Source organism: Thalassophryne amazonica, chromosome 7 (assembly GCF_902500255.1).
Source record: "Thalassophryne amazonica chromosome 7, fThaAma1.1, whole genome shotgun sequence".
Classification (NCBI taxonomy): Eukaryota; Metazoa; Chordata; class Actinopteri; order Batrachoidiformes; family Batrachoididae; genus Thalassophryne; species Thalassophryne amazonica.
This window is the reverse complement of record NC_047109.1, coordinates 91,729,878-91,752,374: the sequence shown is the minus strand read 5'-3', so window position 1 is coordinate 91,752,374 and position 22,497 is coordinate 91,729,878. Positions and strand designations below refer to the sequence as shown.

Below are 22,497 nucleotides of genomic sequence, written 5' to 3'. Positions count from 1 at the left end.
TTATTTTATCTGTAAATTTCACAACACAAGAGTCTGGTGCTCTGTATACACAACTGATTAGAATATTTTTAGATGTTTCATGTACAATTTCCACTGTCAATTTCTATGACATCTATAATTGTCATTTCTTCTACAATTTTACATGTCAGATCTGTTTTTATGTACAAAGCAATACCTCTGCCTTTTTTTTCTCTCTTCTATTTACAAAATATAACATATCCCTCCATTTGACCATCAGCCATGAGATCATTTAAGCCAAGATTCTGTGATTGCAACAATGCTGAATCTATTTTTTAAACTGGTTTAAATCTTATTTTTGACATTTTACAGTACAAGCTTCGAATGTTTATATGTATGAGTGACAGGGTATCTTCAGTAATTTTTTCACTATTTAACTGTTTTTCCGTATAGTACTCAACCAATTGTAGTCAAGTCAAATATACTTTCATCAATATTGGTGTCTGTCATATTTTATCATCTGTTTCCATGTTTAATCTCATTTTTTGTTGGTCATACTGACATTCATTTGTCTACTCAAGTCTGTACTTTGTAAGGTCCTCCATGTCTCTGATTTGTATACCCTTTGTTCTTTTCACTCTAATCCAAACCGTACAGTTCCAGACCCATGTAGCAACAATGTTTTTTAATAGTCTTGCTTCCCTGGCAATATCTGCATTTTTTTTTCATTAGATGCTCATTTATATTATATATATATATACATACATACATATATATATATATATATATATATATATATATATATACACACATACACACACATTTGTTCCTTTCAGATTCTTTGCCTGTCTTAATAATTCATTTTTGTATTTTCTGCTTATAAATCGTATTATATTTGGTAGTTTATTTTTACTGTCTTTGGATGGAATTCTGAAATAGTGTCTTGATGTATGACAACACCTTTTTGATTTAAAAAATTTGTAACTTGCTGTTCTAGTGTGTGTAGTTCTTCAGGTGGTGCATCCTCCCCACTGGCTCCACCAGAATCCACCACCCTTGCGTACGACCGATGTTTTGTTTCCAAACCAGTTATAACATCTTTTTTAGTATATTGTTCAAGTTCATCCACCCGTTGCTCAAGTTTCTTAATAATCTTGTCCTTTTCTTTAACAAAATTTTGGAGCTCCTTAATCAACTTGTCTAAATTGGACATGTCTTTTGAAATACTATTCAATGAGGTCTTTATCTCCTCCAAGTCTTCCTCTAATTTCTCTGTCTTCCTGGTTGGTGCCATATTAACTCCTGTAGCTCAGTACAGGCCACTGTTAATTGTAAAGCAATTCCCACTCGTGGTCTCCACCACCACAAATCCGGTCGCCACACACCAACCTTCCCCGATGTTGATCCCAGATATAGCTGCCATCAGTAAAGTAAAGTAAAGTTAGTGACCGTTAGAAGCAGCTTGGTTCACCAAGTAATGCTTAATGAAAACAAATCGTTTATGATTTTCAACACCGCTCGTAGGCCGCTAAGCCGTTCAGAGCTGGCGTACTAAGATGGCGATTGTTTACGTCGCGCGTGTGACGTAGCGCAGTTTGACGGCAGTGCGTCAAGCTGTTGACGTCGGCGCGTCGTGACATGTTTCGCACACAGAGGGGGTTTGAAGCAGACAGCGCCACCTCTTCAAACGTTTCCACTCAACAATAAATTCTTAAAAACGTGCTTGTTTTTCTTCACAAAATGGCGGACTCGGCGGTCCTTTGGAAGAACACAGCACTTTTAAAATACAAGATGGTGGACACGGCGGTCCCCCTCCCTTTTCTTTCAAACAAGCTTTTGATCGGGACGTCTCCTGAATTAGGGAAGCAACCACTGGCGATTCTTCTGGACTATAGGCTCAGTGTAACATCAGAATCTCAGCTCAGCAAGCTGTGGCTGGACAATCAGAGCACAACATGCTGACTGACTCACAACTTTTGTGACTGGTTAAGTAGCTAATTTAACTAGTCCCTTGGAGTCACGAATACAGTGATTACAATAATTGGAATCTCGCAATATGTATCCGGGTGACCACTTTAAATCTGGAAACTCGCAGAATTTAACTGTCACCGAGGCCTCACATTAACATGAATATCTCATGTGAAAATAACAGCGCTTTCTTTGTTTCTTTTTCTCTCACACATGCACACAGTTGAATAAAGACAGATTAAGTTGCTCTATACGCTTCCAACTTAATTGACTGTATTTTCTGCATGACTCAGATTTTCAGCCCTGATAAGCGCGCCTCACATGGGCTTGCACCAATATACTGTAGAGAGAAAAGGCTACAGGATGAATATTATAATATTTTGGAATATGGAAAATTATCACTTGTGGATAATTTTACCTCAGGGGCACCACCTATTTCAAAGGATAGGTCCTTATTCGTTAATTAATCAGTCTCAAGTTTTTAAAGGAGTAAGCTCCGCAAGTCAGATCCGACACCCTCTATAAAACCATACAAAAATCACAGACAACTTCACAAGTTTAAGATATTTAACCCTGGCAGGAGTTAAATAACAGGACATATCACAGTGAGCAATGTAATTATGACGACATTCAATTAGCAATAATTATACGATGTTCTGATCATTTTGTTTCGTAGCGGGAGTTTTGGAGTAAAATTTGTCCTAATGTAACAGGTAGTTTACTTTGTTATTTGTTAACCAGAGAGAGCGTTAATGATTTTGAATAGAGTTAAATAAAGCCACTCAGTTTATTTGACAACATAGCCTGGTCTTACTTTGCGCCGTCTTCGTGAGGTCTGATGCTGGAATTGTCTAGTTCAGTCGACACTGTCCACCACACAGCTTCGTCAGGGACCTTGACAAAGGCTCTGCCGGTCCGACCCGCTCGGTCTCATCAGTGGCGGGGATGAATTCTTTTATTGCTGTGATTTCGCGGTGGCAGTTCAAGTCGCTTTGGGATGTCTCACCTGACCTGGATGTTTTTCTTCTGCAGCGTTCTGGCGTATGGCTCGTCAGAATAAAAGTTTGAGCGTCTTTATTCTCTATCAAAAATTCGTCTTTCGTCGTAGTCTTTTGGAAGCTTGGTTGAATCAGAATTCAATGCAAAAAGAGTTGACTTTAGAAGAAAAGGTTCGTAAAGGAATTTGGAGTATTAAGAAGAAAAAGGGTCTTAATTTGAAAAAGGAAGTTAATTGCGTCCAGCGCATTTAACTTGACAAAGGTTGCAAAAGTTATCTGTCGAAAAATAAAGTAAATTCTTGTCGGTCCGCCAGCAAGAATGACTTAAGTAGCACTTGGCTTCAGACAAAGGGTCATAAATATCTGGATGGCGAGGTGCGTCGTTAAACCCAAAGGATAAAAAGAGATTAAGTAAGAGAAAGCGTAAGAGTCTGAGAAGACAAGAGCGCGAGTTCCCGGGCACAAGCTCTTTTAAAAGGGTTAATAAGCTCCACCCCCAAGAACTCTGGGTAACGTAGTTTCTGGAGTTCCTTTGTCTAGTTTTTATATATAAATCAGCGAGGTTCCAACATTCTGCTTTGAAACCAAACCAAGTCCTGCAGAATAAATCTTGTAACTGGTTTACCTGGAATTTTAAACCACACACGTACACATACATATACATATATATACACATATATATACACATATACATATACACACACATATATACATACACATATATACACATATACATATACACACACATATATACACACACATATACACACATATAGAGAGAGAGAGAGAGAGAGAGAGAGAGAGAGAGAACGCATTAAGTAAACATTTCCCAATGAGCAAAGTACAACACATCAAATATAAAACTTTCATGCATGCATAAAGAAAACAGTGACATGTTTACTTTTCTTCTTTTGTCACAACAACAATGAATTTTCCTTTTAAAATGTAGTCAGACGATTGAAGTTTGCAGGATGTCCATAACTTGCCTTTCCCAAATTGTTCCACAGGGGTCGCTCTTGTTCCATGGTCAGAAATGGCATTTATCTAATTGTGCTATAAAATTGGTAATTTTGGGTCGATTTCAACCACAAAACCTTTGAAATGATTGTCCCGTTGAGGATAATCTTTCAGTGAGCTGTTTTCCTTTGGGTTTAGTGTGGAAAAGCTCTTTTCAGGACTTTTTGTTGAGGAAGGTGTCTTTCTGTGAAGGCCTTTTTTTATGTGAGGGGAGTTGAGTCACATCTGGTCTGGAGTGCTGATAAGCATTCACGGCTCCTTGTGGAATGCTTTTTGGTGATCTTAAATCCTTAAAGTGTTGGGGGTTTGTTGACAGATCCAAGCCGTGCCGGGCTTAGAAGTCGTCTCTGACACCTGAAGATATACCAGGCCTTGCTGTATGGAGCTTATCTTTGTTTAATGGAATTCAAGGGCCCCATCTTAATGCAAGCTGAAGATGGTGGTTGTTTGATCACAGCTTTCCGCTACATCTATGACCATGAGCCATATACAGAGGAACAGAAGAATCATACCTGTATTGTCCGCTTGATAAGAGGGATTAAATATTAGAAGTTGCAAATTTTTTTTTTTTTTTTTGGGTGTGTGGTTTTTCTTTTCCCCCACAGCAGTGGCACGATGTGGTGTCACACATTCCAGGTGCTCGCACCGTGTTCGTGTGAGTGCATGAAACTGTTGCCGCATGATCGTTCGCGCCTGTCCGCTCGTGTGTGTAAAACCTGTAGATAGAAGCTAATAAATATGAGTCAGAAGACCAGGAACGACTACTGGAGGGCAAAGGTAAGTGAAAACAAGACAGCCATATGAAATGAGTATGGTACCATATATTGTATTGCAAGGGAGGGGAACAAACAAAAACAACAACCCATCAATATATACAGTGAAGATGTGCACATTAATTGAGCTCAGTTTGTTCCAGGTAGGTATGAGCCAAGAAAAATCAAAATGTCCACAAGGTCTTTTTTTGTCCGACTGGACTTTATGTCCAGTATTTCGCAACAGTTTCTATTCACTCACTGCAAATGTCCAGCTTGAATATTGGAAATGGATGAAATTGAATACAGTGCAATTGTCCAGACCAGGGTGAGTATGGGCTGTGGTGAACCAGAATTTGCAGTAGGTGGAAGGAAAGAAAGGAGGCTGCTTCAGCCTCCTACCAGACTGTTGAAAAGACCAGTGCATTTAGGTTTTGAGGCTCCTGGTAATTCACAAACTCACCATCAGGGGGACCAAACATGAAGATAGTAAGGCCCAAATCAGGACACCTGGCCTGTATAATATAAGCAGGTCCCAATAAGAATTCATGATAGTAATACAAATTCATAATAAAATACAAACTTCCAATTACAACAATTCCCTGTGTACACAAGTCATACAAGATGATATAGTTGATATCAAGAGCAAAGTATTCCAATTCACTGAAAAAGATTCAAGAATAAAATCAATATACTAGCATTAGCTAATGCTAACATCAGCATTCAAAATGGAGACTACCCAAAGATCATTCATTACTATGAGGTCTTTCTAGGGCCCTTGACCACATGTTAGCATTATTAGCACATGTAGCATTTTTTAGCATTTGACAAAGTCAGAATATTCATGCTCACCAATTCCAAAACAACATAAATTCCAGACAAGTCCTATAATCCTCAAGTTTAGGTAGGCTGGATCTAAAAGTAGTTACATTGAAAAGGTAAGTTACTAAAAAGCAACTTTATAAACAGTTTGGACATTTGTTTGCAAAGACTAACTTGTGCAGCAGCTGTCCTCAGTTCCTCTCCCACAAAACTGACAAGGAGAGGAAGTGAGAGAGCATATATACTTTTCTTCCAAAAGCTATTTTCCCTCCAAAACCTGTGATTGGCTGGAAGTAACCAGGTGACTGTGGTTGCCTTCAGGGACATTGAAAAAATGTTGGAAATCTCAATTTTCCCTCTGTACTAGTGGGAAAATTGACAGCAGCAGGTGGAATGTTTCGCGGTTCCCTATTTTGTTTGTTCTTCGACCGGTTTCTGCTTCTTTCACCCAACTTCATGTTATGTGTAAAGGGGCTCTTATGGTAGTTTATAATATATAGATTCCAACAAGATGTTTGTCAGTTGTGTGGAAATTTTTTTCTTTTTACATATTGAGAGGCTCTTTGTTGCAACACAGTTGCTTTATGATTTTCTTTGTCACAGTTAAGATTTTGCACAATACATAAATTATACAATACATATAAATTCATACTTGTTTTAATTTTGTTTGATATCCTTCTTGTCTCTCAGGTCCATCTCATGCTGAATGGGCAGGCCAAGAGTTCTATCTTTCCTTCATGCAAAATTACGCACCAAACTACGACACTCCTAACTTCCATTTATCCATCACTGCACTAAATCAACGTGCTGAGGTGACAGTGAAAGTACCTGCCTTAAATTTCAAACAAGAGAGATCGCTCAAACCTGGGGAGATGGTCACCATTGATCTCCCCACTGGTGTTGAGTTATTTGGAAGCATGAAGTCCTCCAACACTGTGTTTATTGAAGCCTCTGCAGATGTAGCAGTAACATCCTTGAATTGCAAACAGTACACATCAGACACCTCTGTGGTGTATCCTGTCACTGAATGGGGAACTGAATATTACATCTTCACACCTGCTATATCACCCGGTGGCACCTTCAAAGAGTTCTCTGTGACAAATGGAAAAGAGAAGAACACAGTTCAGGTTTTTCCACAAAGCCAGATAATATTCGAAGGTCGAAACTACCAGCCTGGCACAACCATAGTCATAGAACTGCAGCCCTATCAGAGTGTCCAGCTCCAGAGCACAGGTGACTTGTCTGGATCAAGAATTGCTACGCAGCACCCTGTTGCTGTTTTTTCAGGCCACACTTGCACATGGCGCTTCTCTACATGTGACCATGTTTACGAACAGCTCCTGCCAGTAAGCAGATGGGGAACGAACTTCATTGTTTCTTCTGTGAACTTCCAGAATCAGTTTGACAGTGTTTACATCCAGGCGTCCCAGAACACCCAGGTTAAAGTGCAGAATGGTCAGCATACTGATGTTATGAGTTTAGTTAAAGGACAGGTAAAAGAAATCCAGTCCCGCTATCCTGAGATACTGTCCATTCAGGCAGATAATGGCATCCAGGTCCTCTTGCTCTTTAATGGTGTCAAGAACTACGACCCTTTCTTAATGACCATCGTTCCCACAAACCGGTTCTGTTCATCTTACTCTCTTGAAGCTCTAAATGGATTTATAAACCAGGCCATGCTTGTGGCAAAGGACAGTGAGATAGCACAGCTACGTGTTAATGGTGAAAAACTTTCCCATGACATCCAGTGGCAAAAGGTGGCAGGAACTAATTTCATGTGGACACAGATCGAACTACTGTCTAGCAACAAGCAATACACTGTTACCAGCTCTGGTTCCAGCTTTGGTCTCTACAGCATCGGATTCAAGTACGCGGAAAGTTATGGTTCACCAGCTCAATGTTTGCAACCAGGTATGATTCATATCACTACACACAAAACCAGTGGTGGGCACAGCTAACCAAAAAGTTAGCTTTGATAGCAGATGATAGAAGTTATCTTTTATAAAGCTAAACCAATAAACCACCCAAAAATTTATCAGAAGCTACAGCTAACCAATAACTTTTAGTATTGTCTCCAATACTCTTACAACTACTAACAAGCTAATTTTGAGTTTTAACACAATCACTTCTGGTAGTGTCAAAGACAACCACAGACCCAAAGAATGAGTCAGCAATTTTGTCTTTGAGTGCCCTACCCACTGCTGGAAGCTCCTATTGACTACATAGCTTACAGCAGTGGACCAGTTGAGAGGAACAGGAAATCTCTCTACTCAATAGCAGTGTTGCTGTGAGGAGGAGGTTTTGGAAAATAAAGTAGTGCTAACTTATGGTTTGTGATTTATAAATAAAATTAATACAGATATAATAACTCCATTAATGTCAATTCTGTCGTTTGTACAAAGTTAAAATATAACATATATCTTTTAATTTTAAATAATGCACTAATTCTGAAGTTTGGTAACAAACACAGACAGATGCAAAAGGGATTATGGCTAAATGAGCCTCCATTTGAGCCTGTTACTGTAGAGGACATCTCAACCATCATGAATAAAATGAAGCCATCCTCTGGTATTTTGGATGTTCTTCCGTTTAAACTGTTTGTGAATGTATTTGACTCCATCGGGCCCTACATTGCTAAAATGTTTAATATATCTTTGTCGAGTGGTGTGTTTCCCTGTTATTTTAAACATGCCATTGTGGAACCACAGTTAAAGAAAGCTGGATTGGATTCTACAGAGCTCAAGAACTTTAGGCCAATATCTAAAACCCCTTTCTTGGCCAAAGTCTTGGAAAAGGTAGTCTGTGCTCAATTGAGATCGTTTTTGCAGGCTAACAACATCCATGACACTTTTCAATCTGGGTACCGCGAGTTTCATTCTACTGAAACAGCCCTGTTGAAGGTGTCTAGTGACATGATGATAGCAGCTGACACTGGCAAATGTTCTGTGCTGATTCTGCTTGATCTGTCTTCGGCGTTTGATACCGTTGACCATGGCATTCTGATAAACAGATTGCGGGATTTGGTTGGAATGTCAGGTTGTGTTTTAGAGTGGTTTACCTCTTACCTGACTGGTAGAACTTTTAGTGTGACGGTGGGCAATGCAGTGTCGGAATCTGCAGATCTTCTGTGGGGTGTGCCACAGGGATCGGTCTTGGGACCTGTTTTGTTCTCGTGTATCTCCTTCCTCTCAGCAAGCTGATCCAGCAGTTCAGTGATGTGTCCTATCATTTGTATGCCGATGATCTGCAGCTGTACTGCTCTTTTAAGACAACTGAGCCACAGAAACTCTGCTCTCTCACAAATTGTTTGGCCAAAATTAAGGAATGGCTCACTGAGAACAGTCTGCAGTTAAATTCCAATAAGACTGAGACTCTGATTGTAGCACCAGATAGTGCTGTACCTGGAATTAAGCAGCATCTCGGTAGCCTAAGCTGCACAGTCAAAAGCAGCCTGCGTAACCTGGGTGTCATTTTGGATGGAGGGATGTCTTTGGAGCAGCACACAAATTACCTGGTTAAGAACTGTTTTTTCCAAATTTGGAACATCTCTAAGCTCCGTAAGATGGTGACTTTAAAAGAGCTTGAGATGATTGTTCATGCGTTCGTCTCATCGCATTTGGATTATTGTAACAGTCTCTTCACCTGTCTGAATAAGAAGGGGTTGGCCCGCCTGCAGGTTGTGCAAAATTCTGCTGCGCGCCTGCTTACCCGCACCCGCAGGAGGGACCATATTACTCTTATTCTTAATACTTTGCATTGGCTGCCTGTCTCCTACAGGATTCATTACAAAATCCTGGTATTGACTTTTAGAGCTCTGCATGGACAGGCACCGGAGTACATCAGGGACCTGATCCAGCCTTATGCTTCCTCCAGGAGCCTCAGGTCGTCCAATCAGAACCTGTTGATGGTTCCTCGGACCCGTTTTAAAACTCGCGGGGACAGATATTTTATAGTGGTGGCGCCTAGCCTCTGGAATGAGCTTCCCTGTGCCCTTTGTTCTCTGGATTGTATAGATACTTTTAGAAGGCAAATAAAGACGCATTTCTTTAAGTTAGCTTTTTAGCCTAATATTGTATTTTATTGTTTTCGTATGTTATTTTTAGATTATTTTTGTATGCCATGTGCAGCGCTTTGTGACCCTGGTCTGTGAAAGGCGCTTTATAAATAAAGCTTACTTACTTACTACTTACTTACACTAACATTGATTGGTTGACTCATTCATTGTATGTAAAAACCAACACATTAATGTGATGTGACACGTGTATTGGTATTTAAATGTGCTTTTGTGAAATATGCCATTTTATTTATATGTAAAAAAAAAATAAATAAATAAGCCATTTGCAAAAGCCAACTAAGTCAAGTTGTGATTTGAACCGTCTGATGTAACCGGGGTCAAAATGCATAGAACACTGCCATCTACTGGTGCCCAGATGCTCAACCCCTTACTCATAATCCTTTGCGTACCAATTTTTTGTTTTGTTTAGTTTTTGTTAAACAACAAAATTCACAACGACAATTGTAAATGAACATTATACAAGCAAAATGTATACTTTTATTTCTTTAGCTGCAGTAAGAGGCTGAAACAACTCTCAGGCACGCAAAGAATTATAATTTATGGGATATCTCAATACTTAATGCGAATATTGCCATGAGCACTACTGGCCAGTAGATGGCAGTAGAGGTCGTAGAGCAAACAGGAAAATATTGGAAAAGCAACCTGAGCTTCTTCTGACATTTAAAACAAACACAATAAAAGTAACAACGTCTATAAACCCAGAGAATATATTCATGAGAGTTTTACGCACAATATACAAAGAGTTTAATGCTCTTGTCCATGTGGAGCCTGATCAGAGCGTCTCAAATGTCTTTCTCCTGTCGTGACTGTACCCATAATGCACTAGGGCATGTCCACACTAAAACCTTCAAAATGACTGCAGTACTTTAAAACTAAAACATATAGCTGATATTTTCACATTATAAAACTTCAGAAGTGATGTTAATTTAAATAGCATGTCCGAAATTAGTTTGGTTAAAATTTTAACCACAAGTTTAATTTAATTTAATTAGCTTATAATGCACCAAATCACAGCAAAAGCCATCTCAAGGCGCCTTACATAAAACAAATCAACATAAAATTGAATAAATAATTAAAAATGAATTAAAAAAATTCAAATACATAAATAAAAACAGACGTAAAAGAATAAAACAAATAAAAATAAAAACTATCCATAAGAAAGAGAACAAAAATAGGTTTTGAGCCTTGACTTAAAAATGTCCACAGAATCAGACTGCCTCACGGTCGCAGGAAGACTGTTCCACAGGGTGGGTGCACGATACGAAAAGGCTCTTTGACCTGCTGACTACTTCTTCACCCTGGGAACACAGAGAAGTCCCGCATCCTGCGACCGCAAAGCCCGGGCCGGCACGTAGAGTTCCACCAGATCAGCCAGATAAGATGGCGCCAGTCCATGAACAACCCTATAAGTCAATAGCAAAACTTTAAAATCTGCTCTCACAGAGACAGGGAGCCAGTGCAAAGATGCCAAAATGGGTGTGATATGTTCAAACCTTCTGCTACGTGTCAAAAGTCTGGCGGCAGCGTTATGAACCAGCTGAAGACCCCTAATGCTGGACTGTGGTAACCCTGAAAATAGAACATTACAATAATGTAGTCTAGAAGAAACAAAAGCATAAGTTAAAAATGTATGCCTCTGGATGACTTGGGTGATATTGCCCTTGAATTAGTATGGGGTCAGGAGCAATGATCTTGTGACTAGTTTGTCTCTGACTGCAGAGGATAGAGCGGTTTCTCTCTAAATCAGCTCTTCTCTGTTTACAGAGAACAGAGCTGTTTATCTGCTACAAAACAGGTAAGTGCTAAAATCTTTGATATCAGATTTAACAAGCACTTTTCCACAAGCCACCTATAGTGAATATTTAGCCCATTGGCTAAAAGTTCACTCCCCACCCTGAACTCATTCCCATCATGACACCACCATCTATGTGGAGTTTGTCAGCGATAGCGTCAACCCTACACTATAGGCTGTTTCTAGGCTACAGGTAGAGAAATTGCCTTCTTTCTGCAATTACTACACATAAAAGACATGATAGACAAAAAAACAACTGGGTAAACATATTCAATTTCTTTAATAATCAATCAATCAATCGAGTTTTATGTCTAAAGCATTTTACAACAACCATAGTTGATCAAAGTGCTGTACACAGTTAAAAACAACCATAAAATAGAAGATGTACATCTAAAATATATTACAGTTGTCAATTCACAGGGAGTCAAGTAAGACAATGAATTCTCCGGGTCGTAACATTTTATTCTCAAAGTTGAAATAAGTTGCATTTCTACGGATGTGTCAATACTGTTTCATTAGGGGTTTTTTTGTTGCCTGTTGTAATTTCAGCAAACCACCAGATGACACCAGTTGTCCCTGATGCTTTGATGCATCAAACCTATTTGTGATAATATCAGTAAGAACATCCAAAAGCCTCACAAGGCTTTGTTGCCCATCCCTAGTTTTTATCTGTTAAAGCTTTATTTACTTCACCTGTAAAAATACGTTAGCTATTTAAATATTATCGGACCAAAATTTATCAGAAGATAATTGGTCCGACGATGTTTTTCAAAGTTATCTGAAAAGCTAATCCGATAATGAAAACATTATCTTCGGTAATTAGCGGTTAGCAGATTAGCGTAACTGTGCCCACCACTGCACAAAACACCTGAAGAGTTTAAGTCTCAGAGTCAGTTATTTCTGAATTGAATTCAATTCTTAAAGGGTTATGTTAACACTCTGGGCTTGGGCTGAAGTCCAGGGCCCAGTGTCATGAAGCAGTCTAATCTTGTTAAGTCGAATAAACTCACTTAGTTGTCTGATTTTTTGACATTAGTCGTTGCACAAAGCTTTTAGTCGGATAAAGTTTTCGGCCTGGTACAGAGGAGGCTAAGCTTATTTTAGGCCGTTATGGCCATGAAAACCATTGACTAAGGTAAGATGGGTAATCTACAAGTTTAACCATCAATGTGAAATGGTGATTAGATGGATAAATGTACTAGCTATAGTTGACTAAGTTTAGCAGACTGAAAGATTAGATTGCTTTATGAAACCGGGCCCAGGTGCGTAACAGATGGCACAGGTGATTTTGAAATAGGAGTGAGATGTTTTCTGTCAAGGATACTGATGTGCATTTACATTCACACATTCTGGTGTCAGATGATACGAATGCACCAGCTCTGAAACTGACTACGCCTCATTTTTAGACTAAATTGGCCATACAAGTACACACGGACTCATGATTCACATGATGCAAACACTATGCATGAAAAGCACTGGGCATTGGGTGGAAACTAGCAACAATACTTCACTGTCCAGCAGATGGACGAATGAGTCCTCTGTGTGAAACCTTGCATGCTGATGGACTTATTTCTCATAAATGACCATGTCAATGGTGATTCAACTCTGAAGATGTCATTTTAACCCTGTCCATGAGTGAGTAATAATGCTGGACTTAATCCAAATGTGATGTTGTGGGTGCGCTCTGTCTGTTATGTGTGTTATGTGTATGTATTTGGATTTGGTCGTTCCTGTGTTTTGGTGTAATTGTCTGCTACCCACGCTCCTTGGATTTTCTGTTGTGTGTGTGTCCTCCCTTGTCTGTCTTTCGTGTGTGTGTGCTTCTGTAGTTCATCTCTGTGCCTTATGTGTGTGCATGTTTGCACTCCGTTGTTGTCACTCCCCCGTGTCTATGTAAGCAGTCTGCTGTCTGTGTTGTCGTGACATTCCCTCAGTCTCAAGTTCATCGTGTCTTTTTGCTCTTGTAGTGTCACTATGTGTTAGGTTTTTCATGTTTTGCATTCTGTCTCCCTTTTGAGTTCCATGTGTCTTATTTATGTGTGTTGTTGGATTTAGTTTTTCATTATTGTTTAGTTCATGTTGCAGTTGGTGTTTTGGTTGTCTTCCTGTTTATTTTAAGTCTGTCTGTTTTACCAGTGCTGCACTTACACTTGCGTTCCACAGTTGTTTTTGCATTTTGTTTCCATATTTTTCCATATATAATCTGAGGTCTGTCACCTTGTGTTTTTCTACTTTTCACGTGTCTCTGCTGTCCCATTTCATATTGATCATTGCACCTGTTGTTCACCAGTTCATTTACTTTTAAGCCACACCTCTCCCTCGTCTGGTCGTGGTTTGTTTGACGTTGCTCACTTAGTCCACAGTTGCTTTTACATTTTGTTCTGGATGTGTAGTTTGGTCGTATGTCTTTGGTTATGTTTTATTGTTCTGTTTTATTTTCCATGTAACCTCTGAGGTCTGTCTCCTCGCGTTCTTCTAGTTTCCACGTCTCTGATATTTCGTTCCATACTGATCATTGCAATCAGTTCATTTACTTTTAAGCCGCACCTTTCCCTCCTCTGGTTGTGGGTCACTTCCCGACATGTTCCTTAAGCTCCCGTCACACATAGCAAGAATGTGCAGGAACCATGCCCGCCACGGCAAATATGACCATAATCCGATGCAGTCGGGAGGAAAAGAGTAGTCAGCAGTGTCAGAATGCATCCAGATTACCTCGTCCGCACCTGCACGATGGCAGTTTAGATGACACAGAATGCTGTCAGACGGCCATAAAAGGCACTGAAGGCTGCCCCATGTCCAAATGTCTGGATGGCAAACACAGGACCAGAGTCGGAGGGAGCGCTGTGTTCCTCACGTGCACGTGCTTGCACCCCGCGCACACATGTGGGGCTGAATTGATCACTCAGCTGTGTGTGTGTGTGTGTGTGTGTGTGTATGCATAATGCTGCATGAGCCACGAAGCGCATGCAGGGCCATACGTGTGCGCACACTTGCCAATGGACAGCTTTGCTGAAAGTTTACTGGCAGTGGGCCAAGTAGTCCCATGCATCAGCCAGAACTTTTCCAGGGAACTTTAATTTCTTTTTTGTTGTGTGTTTTGGCTCACTTCAGCAAGCACAACACAACTCTGGGCACCATGATGGTTGGATTATCACATGGGATTTATTTTTGCAGCACACAGCCGTTGGGTAAGAGGATTCTAACCACAGGCTGTGGTCCCGGCTCCACGTCCGCGCTGTGAAACACTCCTGGGCCGGTTTTGGACATGACATTCATGTGTACACACTTGTTTTATCACAGCCTGGCACAGTAGTGCCATGTCATATCTCCTACACAGTTAAAAGATGATTATATATTTCAGCGGTGAGATCCGTTCAGCTCCGAGCCTGACGCGTGCAATGATGCGTTACTGCGCACCACAGACAGGCGCAGCTGCCCATGTTATATACAGTTATGATGGAGGCAATATTCATATTACTTATGTTGCACATGGGAAGGAATGGACAAATATCTGTACTGTAAGGTCTGTTGTGGATATAACAACCTGTTCAGATTTGCGGCGGCATGCGCACAGTAGGGCATGGTGCTTTTGGTTTGATAGCCGCTGTTCACATTCACTGTACATGATATTAATTCATAATTATTATCATGATGAAGTGTGCCACATACATTTTAACAGTTCCTTTGCACTCCGGGGGGTGGTGAACGTTATTATACGTGGCACGTGTAGGTCTTACCAGCAGGCTTTGCTGTGCCAGATCCATCTCGAGGTTCCCTTGTATGCACTCAAATTGTTTTGGATCCCGTTTTGACACCATCGGAATACGTAAACTGCGGTCAGATGGTCCTCAGGTTCCACATGAACAGCCGTCGGCTAGGTGTCCCATCCTGATGGCGCTCGGAGGGTTTTGAACATGTGCATCACACTCGGGGCCGCTGGCCGATTTTGACCAACTATACAAACTGTACCAAATGTGTGGACTCTCACAGATGCCTGTCAGAACATTTCGGAACTGAAACCCAACACTTTTCAGATGTGTGCCGGGTCGTCATTCTGATGCCATTCTGCATGATTCTGGCTATGTGTGATGGGGGTATTAGTCTTGGCTGCTGCCATTGTAAGTATTTTGAGTTATTGTCTCCTTCTTTGTTTTGTCATCCGTGATTGGTTTGATACCCCTTTGTGCTTCCTATTAAATAACTGCCCCGGATTTTGGTTAAGACCCTTTTTATATTTGCCCTGGCACTTCATCTGTTTGATCATTTGTTCGCCCCATTTAGATAATGAAATCACCTTGGTTGCAACCAACCTATTGTGTCTGTGCTGCCTGCATACTGGGGTTCCTATTTGACTTTGCTGTTATTCTGAATGTAACATGCGATGCCTTTGTGTGTGGCATTCTTCCAAACAATATCCAAGCAATTGTACCATTAAACATGATTGAAGTATTCTCCATATGAATGAAAATACAATTTCACAAGTGCTAATTGCAAGAATATGAAAGAATTAATATCTTAACACCATCAGAAATGTACCTTTTTGGCAGTATGGTGGCACAAGTGCCAAGTGCTCCTGTTTCCAAAATAAAAGATTATAAGTTCAAGATCACCTGTGTCAATAATGCAGGAAATGTGTGGTAATCTGACATGTGGATCCATATCATTTGTGCTGCGAAGACCCTGAGCAAAAAGGGAAAACTGAAAAGAAATAACTATTATAATTTTAACTTAAAACCAGAAATAATTATATACATTTGGGAATAGTTTTACCATGATGTCAGTTAAAATGGGGTTTCCTTCCTGTGTCCCCAAATCATTAGAGGTTGGACTTGGTACCTGTTGGGCCATGGGAGATCCCCACTACCAAACATTTGATGGACATCGTTATGATTTCATGGGTACCTGCACATATGTCATCAGCAAGAAATGTGCAGCAGATAGTAGTCTTCCAGACTTTGAGGTCATCGCCCAGAATGAGAACAGGGGAAGCCTCAGGGTGTCATATGTTGCCTTAGTCACAGTGAAGGTGTATGGCTATGACATCACAGTTGTCCGGACTGAGAAAGGTCATGTGAGGGTAAGCAATGTTGTTTGTGTAATTAGGCAAGAGTCATTGTTAGTGTTATTGTTGGACCTTCTACTTTACAAATGTGCTTTGAGTGTGACATGGATTGAGTTTTATTTGCTTTCTTGCAGATTGACAACAGTCTGTGGAGCTTGCCCATCACTTTGAACAATGACAATCTGATGATATTCCAGTCTGGTCGCTACGTGGTCATTCAGACCACGTTTGGTCTCACTGTCAAATATGACTGGGTACATGCATTGGTGGTTACCTTGTCTAAAAATTATGCTGGTATGACTTGCGGCCTCTGTGGCAACTTCAATGGCAACCCAAAAGATGACTTTGCCACTCCATCAGGACCACAGGCTGGTAGTGCTGTAGAGTTTGGAGGCAGTTGGAAGGTGCCAGGTTTGATGAACAATGACAATTGTAGAGATGACTGTGTGGGTGGGTGTGAAAGCTGCGAACATGACATGATGAAGATTTGGGAGGGTGATACTTTCTGTGGACTCATCACACTTGTACTTAATGGGCCATTCAGTCAATGCCATAGTGTCATAGACCCACAAGCATACCTGGAGAACTGCAAATATGACATCTGTATGGGAGGCGGCCTTCAGCAATTTCTCTGCAGAGCACTGGAGGATTACATGGATGCCTGCCAGAGTGCTGGTATTGAAGTTCTTGACTGGAGGAACACTGCGAAATGCCGTAAGTAATATGAACTAAATTGCTACATACTGCTTTGGAGGATTTATCTCACAAACTCAATTCTTTTTCTTCTTCCTGAAGCTGGTAAATGTCCAGCCAACAGCCACTATGAGCTGTGTGGTAATGCCTGCCCTGCCACATGTACTGACCCTAATGCCCCCGCCAAATGCATACGTCCTTGTGTGGAGACTTGCACCTGTAACACAGGCTATGTTCTGAGTGGGGATCGGTGTGTGCCTGCTGCTCAGTGTGGTTGTACCTATGAAGGGCGCTATGTTCCTGCCGGGGAGACATTTTGGCCTGACAAGGACTGTCGGAAACAGTGCAAGTGTGTTGCTGAAACCAGACTTGTGGAATGCCAGGATAAAGGCTGTAGAGCAGAGGAGACATGTCAAGTGATTGATGGAATAAGAAAGTGCCATCCAGTCTCCCAGAGTACCTGCCAAGCCACAGGTGACCCTCATTACACGACGTTTGACAATAACAAGTTTGATTTCCAGGGGACATGTGTATACCAGTTGGTTGCAGTTTGCTCCAAGGTTGAGAGTTTGGTACCATTTGAGGTACTGGTGCAAAATGACCACCGGGGCAGCAATGTGGTTTCCTTCACTAAGTTAGTGGAGGTCAAGGTCTACTCCCTCAGCATTGTCATCAGTAAGAACTACAATGGCCGAATTATGGTAAAGTTTACATTAATCTAATAAAAGCATGTCTTTCATCTTTCTCAAAAATTGTTTTGTGGTATTTAAATGATGTCTCCTGTTTTAGATCAATGGTGAGCTGGTCAACTTACCCATCACCCTAAGTGAAGGACAGGTGTCTGTGTTCAAGAGTGGCTATTATGCAGTGGTCACCACATCCTTTGGTCTTAAAGTCTCCTTTGACTGGAGAAGTGCTGTATTTGTAACACTTCCAAGCATCTATAGGGGCACTGTTTGTGGCCTCTGTGGCAACTACAATGGAAAACCCCAGGATGATCTGATTCCAAAGAATGGTGACAAAGTTGCCCCTGCAAACGAATTTGGAACCAGCTGGAAAGTGGCTGAAATCCCAGGCTGTGTTGACGGCTGTAAAGGGGTGTGCCCAGATTGTGACAAAACAGAGAAGGTGAAGTATGAAACAGGGGACTTCTGTGGTATCTTGAAGGACCCCAAAGGACCATTCCGTGACTGCCATGCGAAGGTGAACCCAGATAATTTCTTTGAAGACTGTGTGTTTGATGCATGCATCTATAAGGGCAGGAAAGATGTACTATGTCAAGCCATCATGTCATACAGCTCGTCCTGCCAAGATGTAGGTGCCAAACTATACAGCTGGAGAACCAAAGAATTCTGTGGTGAGAACTTTATTTATTCTTAAGCATTTATATACATGAACTGAAACTGTTTATTGAACTGGTTGTTCTGTGAGTCAAGCCCATTTTAAAATATATTTTAACATCATTTGATTTCCTCTGGAAGATTTCATGTCACTTTTTAAATTTCTTCCTGCATTTCTAATGTGCACCCAGAACAAATAATTTAAATACATCTGATGTCATTCACATCTTCTGTCATGTCTGTGTCCACAGAAATGGATTGTCCAGTCCACGCCCACTATGAGTTGTGTGGCCCCGCCTGTCCTGCCACCTGCAAGAGCCTGGCGCCTCCACAAGGCTGTCAGGCCCACTGTGAAGAGGGCTGTTCCTGTGATGAGGGGTACATCCTCAGTGGTGATCAGTGTGTTCCTTTCTCAGACTGTGGCTGTGAATATGATGACCAGTACTACAGCATTGGTCAGGTGTTTTACCCCAATGGGAACTGTCAGGAGGAGTGCACGTGCAAAAAAGGTGGCGAGGTAATCAGAAATGGAGTATTCATTTAAAAAAAGAAAAAGGAAAAAATAGCAGTGTGAAATTAAAGTGTGCACCTTTGTTATTTCTCACCTGTTTCCTAGGTGGAGTGTAAGAAGTTCTCATGTGGCCCTAATGAGAAATGTATGATCAAATACGGTGTTCAGAAATGCCACCCTGTTGGTAAGTGTGTGTGCTACGCCTCTGGTGACTCCCATTACCATTTGATGGGTTAAAATTTGATTTCCACAGCACCTGCACTGATACTCTATCTAAGAGCTGCAATTAAATCATGGGGAGGGGGCTGCTGGAGAATTTTGTTCTGGATGTGTATTTTGGTCATATGTCATTGATTATGTTTTATTGTTCTGTTTTATTTTCCATATAAACTCTGAGGTCTGTCTCCTTGTATTCTTCTAGTTTTCACATGTCTCTGTTGTTTCGTTCCATATTGATCATTGCAGTCAGTTCATTTACTTTTAAGCCGCACTTTTCCTTCCTCTGGTCGTGGGATGTTTGATGTTGCAAACTTGGTCTATCTTGCCTACATGTTCCTTAGTCTCACCTGCTGCCATTGTACGTATTTTGAGTTATTGTCTCCTGTGTTTTGTCATCCATGATTGGTTTACTACTCCTTCGCACTTCCTGTTAAATAACTGCCCCGGATTTTGGTTTTGACCCTTTTTATATTCACCCCGGCACTTCATCTGTTTGATCATTTGTTCACCTCCTGTTTGGATAATTAAATCACCGTGGTTGCAACCAGCCTATTGTGTCTGTGCTGCCTGCATACTGGGGTTCTGATTTGACTTTGCTGTAGCTCTGAATGTAACATGCAATGCCTTTGTGTGTGGCATTCTTTCAAACAATGTCCAAGCAATTGTACATAAAACATGATTAAAGTACTCTCCATATGAATGAAAATACACTTTCATTTGTGATATTTCCAAGATTATGAAAGATTTAATACAACCGCAATTCCAATGAAGTTGGGACGTTGTGTAAAATGTAAATAAAAACAGAATACAATGATTTGCAAATCCTCTTCAACATATATTCAGTTGAACACAACAGAAAGATAAGATATTTCATGTTCAAACTGACAACTTTTATTGTTTTTGTGGAAATATTTGCTCATTTGAAATGGATGACTGCAGCACGCTTCAAAAAAGCTGGGACAATGGTATGTTTACCACTGTGTGACATCAACTTCCCTTCTAACAACACTTAATAAATGTTTGGGAACTGAAGACACTAATAGTGAGTGTCATGATTGTGTATAAAAGAGCATCCCCAAAAGGCTCAACCGTTCACAAGCAAAGACTGCGTGAGGATCACCCATTTGTGAACAACTGCCTGAATAAATAGTCCAACAGTTTAAGATCAATGTTTCTCAGCGTTCAGTTGCAAGGAACTTAGGTATTCCATCATCTAAAGTCCATAATTTAATCAGAAGAATCAGAGAATCTGGAGAACTTTCTACACATAAACGGCAAGAACGAAAACCAACATTGAATGCCTGTGACTTTGATCAGTCAGGAGGCACTGCATTAAAAGCCAACATTGTGTAAAGGATCTTACCGCGTGGGCTCAGGAACACTTCAGAAAACCATTGTCAGTTAGCACAGTTCGCCGCTACATCTACAAGTGCAAGTTAAAACTCTACAATGCAAAGGAAAAGCCATACATCAACAACATCCAGAAACGTCGCCACCTTCTCTGGGCCCAAACTCATTTGAAATGGACAGACGCAAAGTGGAAAAGTGTGCTGTGGTCTGATGAGTCCACATTTGAAATTGTTTTTGGAAATCATGGTCATCATATCCTCCGGACAAAAGAGGAAAAAGACCATCCAGATCGCTACTAGCGCAAAGTTCAAAAGCCAGCATCTGTGATGGTATGGAGGTGTGTTAGTGCCCATGACATGAGCAGCTTATGCATCTGTGATGGCACCATCAGTGATGAAAGGTACATCCAGGTTTTGGAGCAACACATGCTGCCCTCCACGCAGCTTTTTCAGGGACGTCCCTGCTTATTTCAGCAAAACAATGTCAAGCCACATTCTGTTACAAATCAAATCAAATCAATTTTATTTATATAGCGCCAAATCACAACAAACAGTTGCCCCAAGGCACTTTATATTGTAAGGCAAAGCCATACAATAATTACGGAAAAACCCCAACGGTCAAAACGACCCCCTGTGAGCAAGCACTTGGCGACAGTGGGAAGGAAAAACTCCCTTTTAACAGGAAGAAACTTCCAGCAGAACCAGGCTCAGGGAGGGGCAGTCTTCTGCTGGGACTGGTTGGGGCTGAGGGAGAGAATCAGGAAAAAGACATGCTGTGGAGGGGAGCACAGATCAATCACTAATGATTAAATGCAGAGTGGTGCATACAGAGCAAAAAGAGAAAGAAACACACAGTGCATCATGGGAACCCCCCAGCACTCTAAGTCTATAGCAGCATAACTAAGGGATGGTTCAGGGTCACCTGATCCAGCCCTAACTATAAGCTTTAGCAAAAAGGAAAGCTTTAAGCCTAATCTTAAAAGTAGAGAGGGTGTCTGTCTCCCTGATCCAAATTGGGAGCTGGTTCCAGAGGAGAGGAGCCTGAAAGCTGAAGGCTCTGCCTCCCATTCTACTCTTAAAAACCCTAGGAACTACAAGTAAGCCTGCAGTCTGAGAGCGAAGCACTCTATTGGGGTGATATGGTACTATGAGGTCCCTAAGATAAGATGGGACCTGATTATTCAAAACCTTATAAGTAAGAAGAAGAATTTTAAATTCTATTCTAGAATTAACAGGAAGCCAATGAAGAGAAGCCAATATGGGTGAAATATGCTCTCTCCTTCTAGTCCCTGTCAGTACTCTAGCTGCAGCATTTTTAATTAACTGAAGGCTTTTCAGGGAACTTTAAGGACAACCTGATAATAATGAATTACAATAGTCCAGCCTAGAGGAAATAAATGCATGAATTAGTTTTTCAGCATCACTCTGAGACAAGACCTTTCTAATTTTAGAGATATTGTGCAAATGCAAAAAAGCAGTCCTACATTGAATGACATATCCTGATCAAAAATGACTCCAAGATTTCTCACAGTATTACTAGAGGTCAGGGTAATGCCATCCAGAGTAAGGATCTGGTTAGACAGCATGTTTCTAAGATTTGTGGGGCCAAGTACAGTAACTTCAGTTTTATCTGAGTTTAAAAGCAGGAAATTAGAGGTCATCCATGTCTTTATGTCTGTAAGACAATCCTGCAGTTTAGCTAATTGGTGTGTGTCCTCTGGCTTCATGGATAGATAAAGCTGGGTATCATCTGCGTAACAATGAAAATTTAAGCAATGCTGTCTAATAATACTGCTTAAGGGAAGCATGTATAAAGTGAATCAAATTGGTCCTAGCACAGAACCTTGTGGAACTCCATAATTAACCTTAGTCTGTGAAGAAGATTCCCCATTTACATGAACAAATTGTAATCTATTAGATAAATATGATTCAAACCACTGC

The 22,497-nt window shown here is 40.8% G+C and overlaps 1 protein-coding gene across 1 annotated transcript in view; it reads left to right on the top strand.

Moving 5' to 3' along the window:
- Positions 1-22,497, top strand: part of LOC117513499 (IgGFc-binding protein-like) — a 51,636-nt gene that overhangs the window by 5,362 nt on the left and 23,777 nt on the right. Inside the window, exons 2-9 of the mRNA XM_034173671.1 lie at positions 4,664-4,718; positions 6,206-7,426; positions 16,203-16,459; positions 16,579-17,158; positions 17,240-17,838; positions 17,927-18,494; positions 18,729-18,994; positions 19,094-19,172. Of these exons, the coding sequence (XP_034029562.1) occupies positions 4,664-4,718; positions 6,206-7,426; positions 16,203-16,459; positions 16,579-17,158; positions 17,240-17,838; positions 17,927-18,494; positions 18,729-18,994; positions 19,094-19,172 (3,625 nt within the window). The remainder of the gene's footprint in view (positions 1-4,663; positions 4,719-6,205; positions 7,427-16,202; positions 16,460-16,578; positions 17,159-17,239; positions 17,839-17,926; positions 18,495-18,728; positions 18,995-19,093; positions 19,173-22,497) is intronic.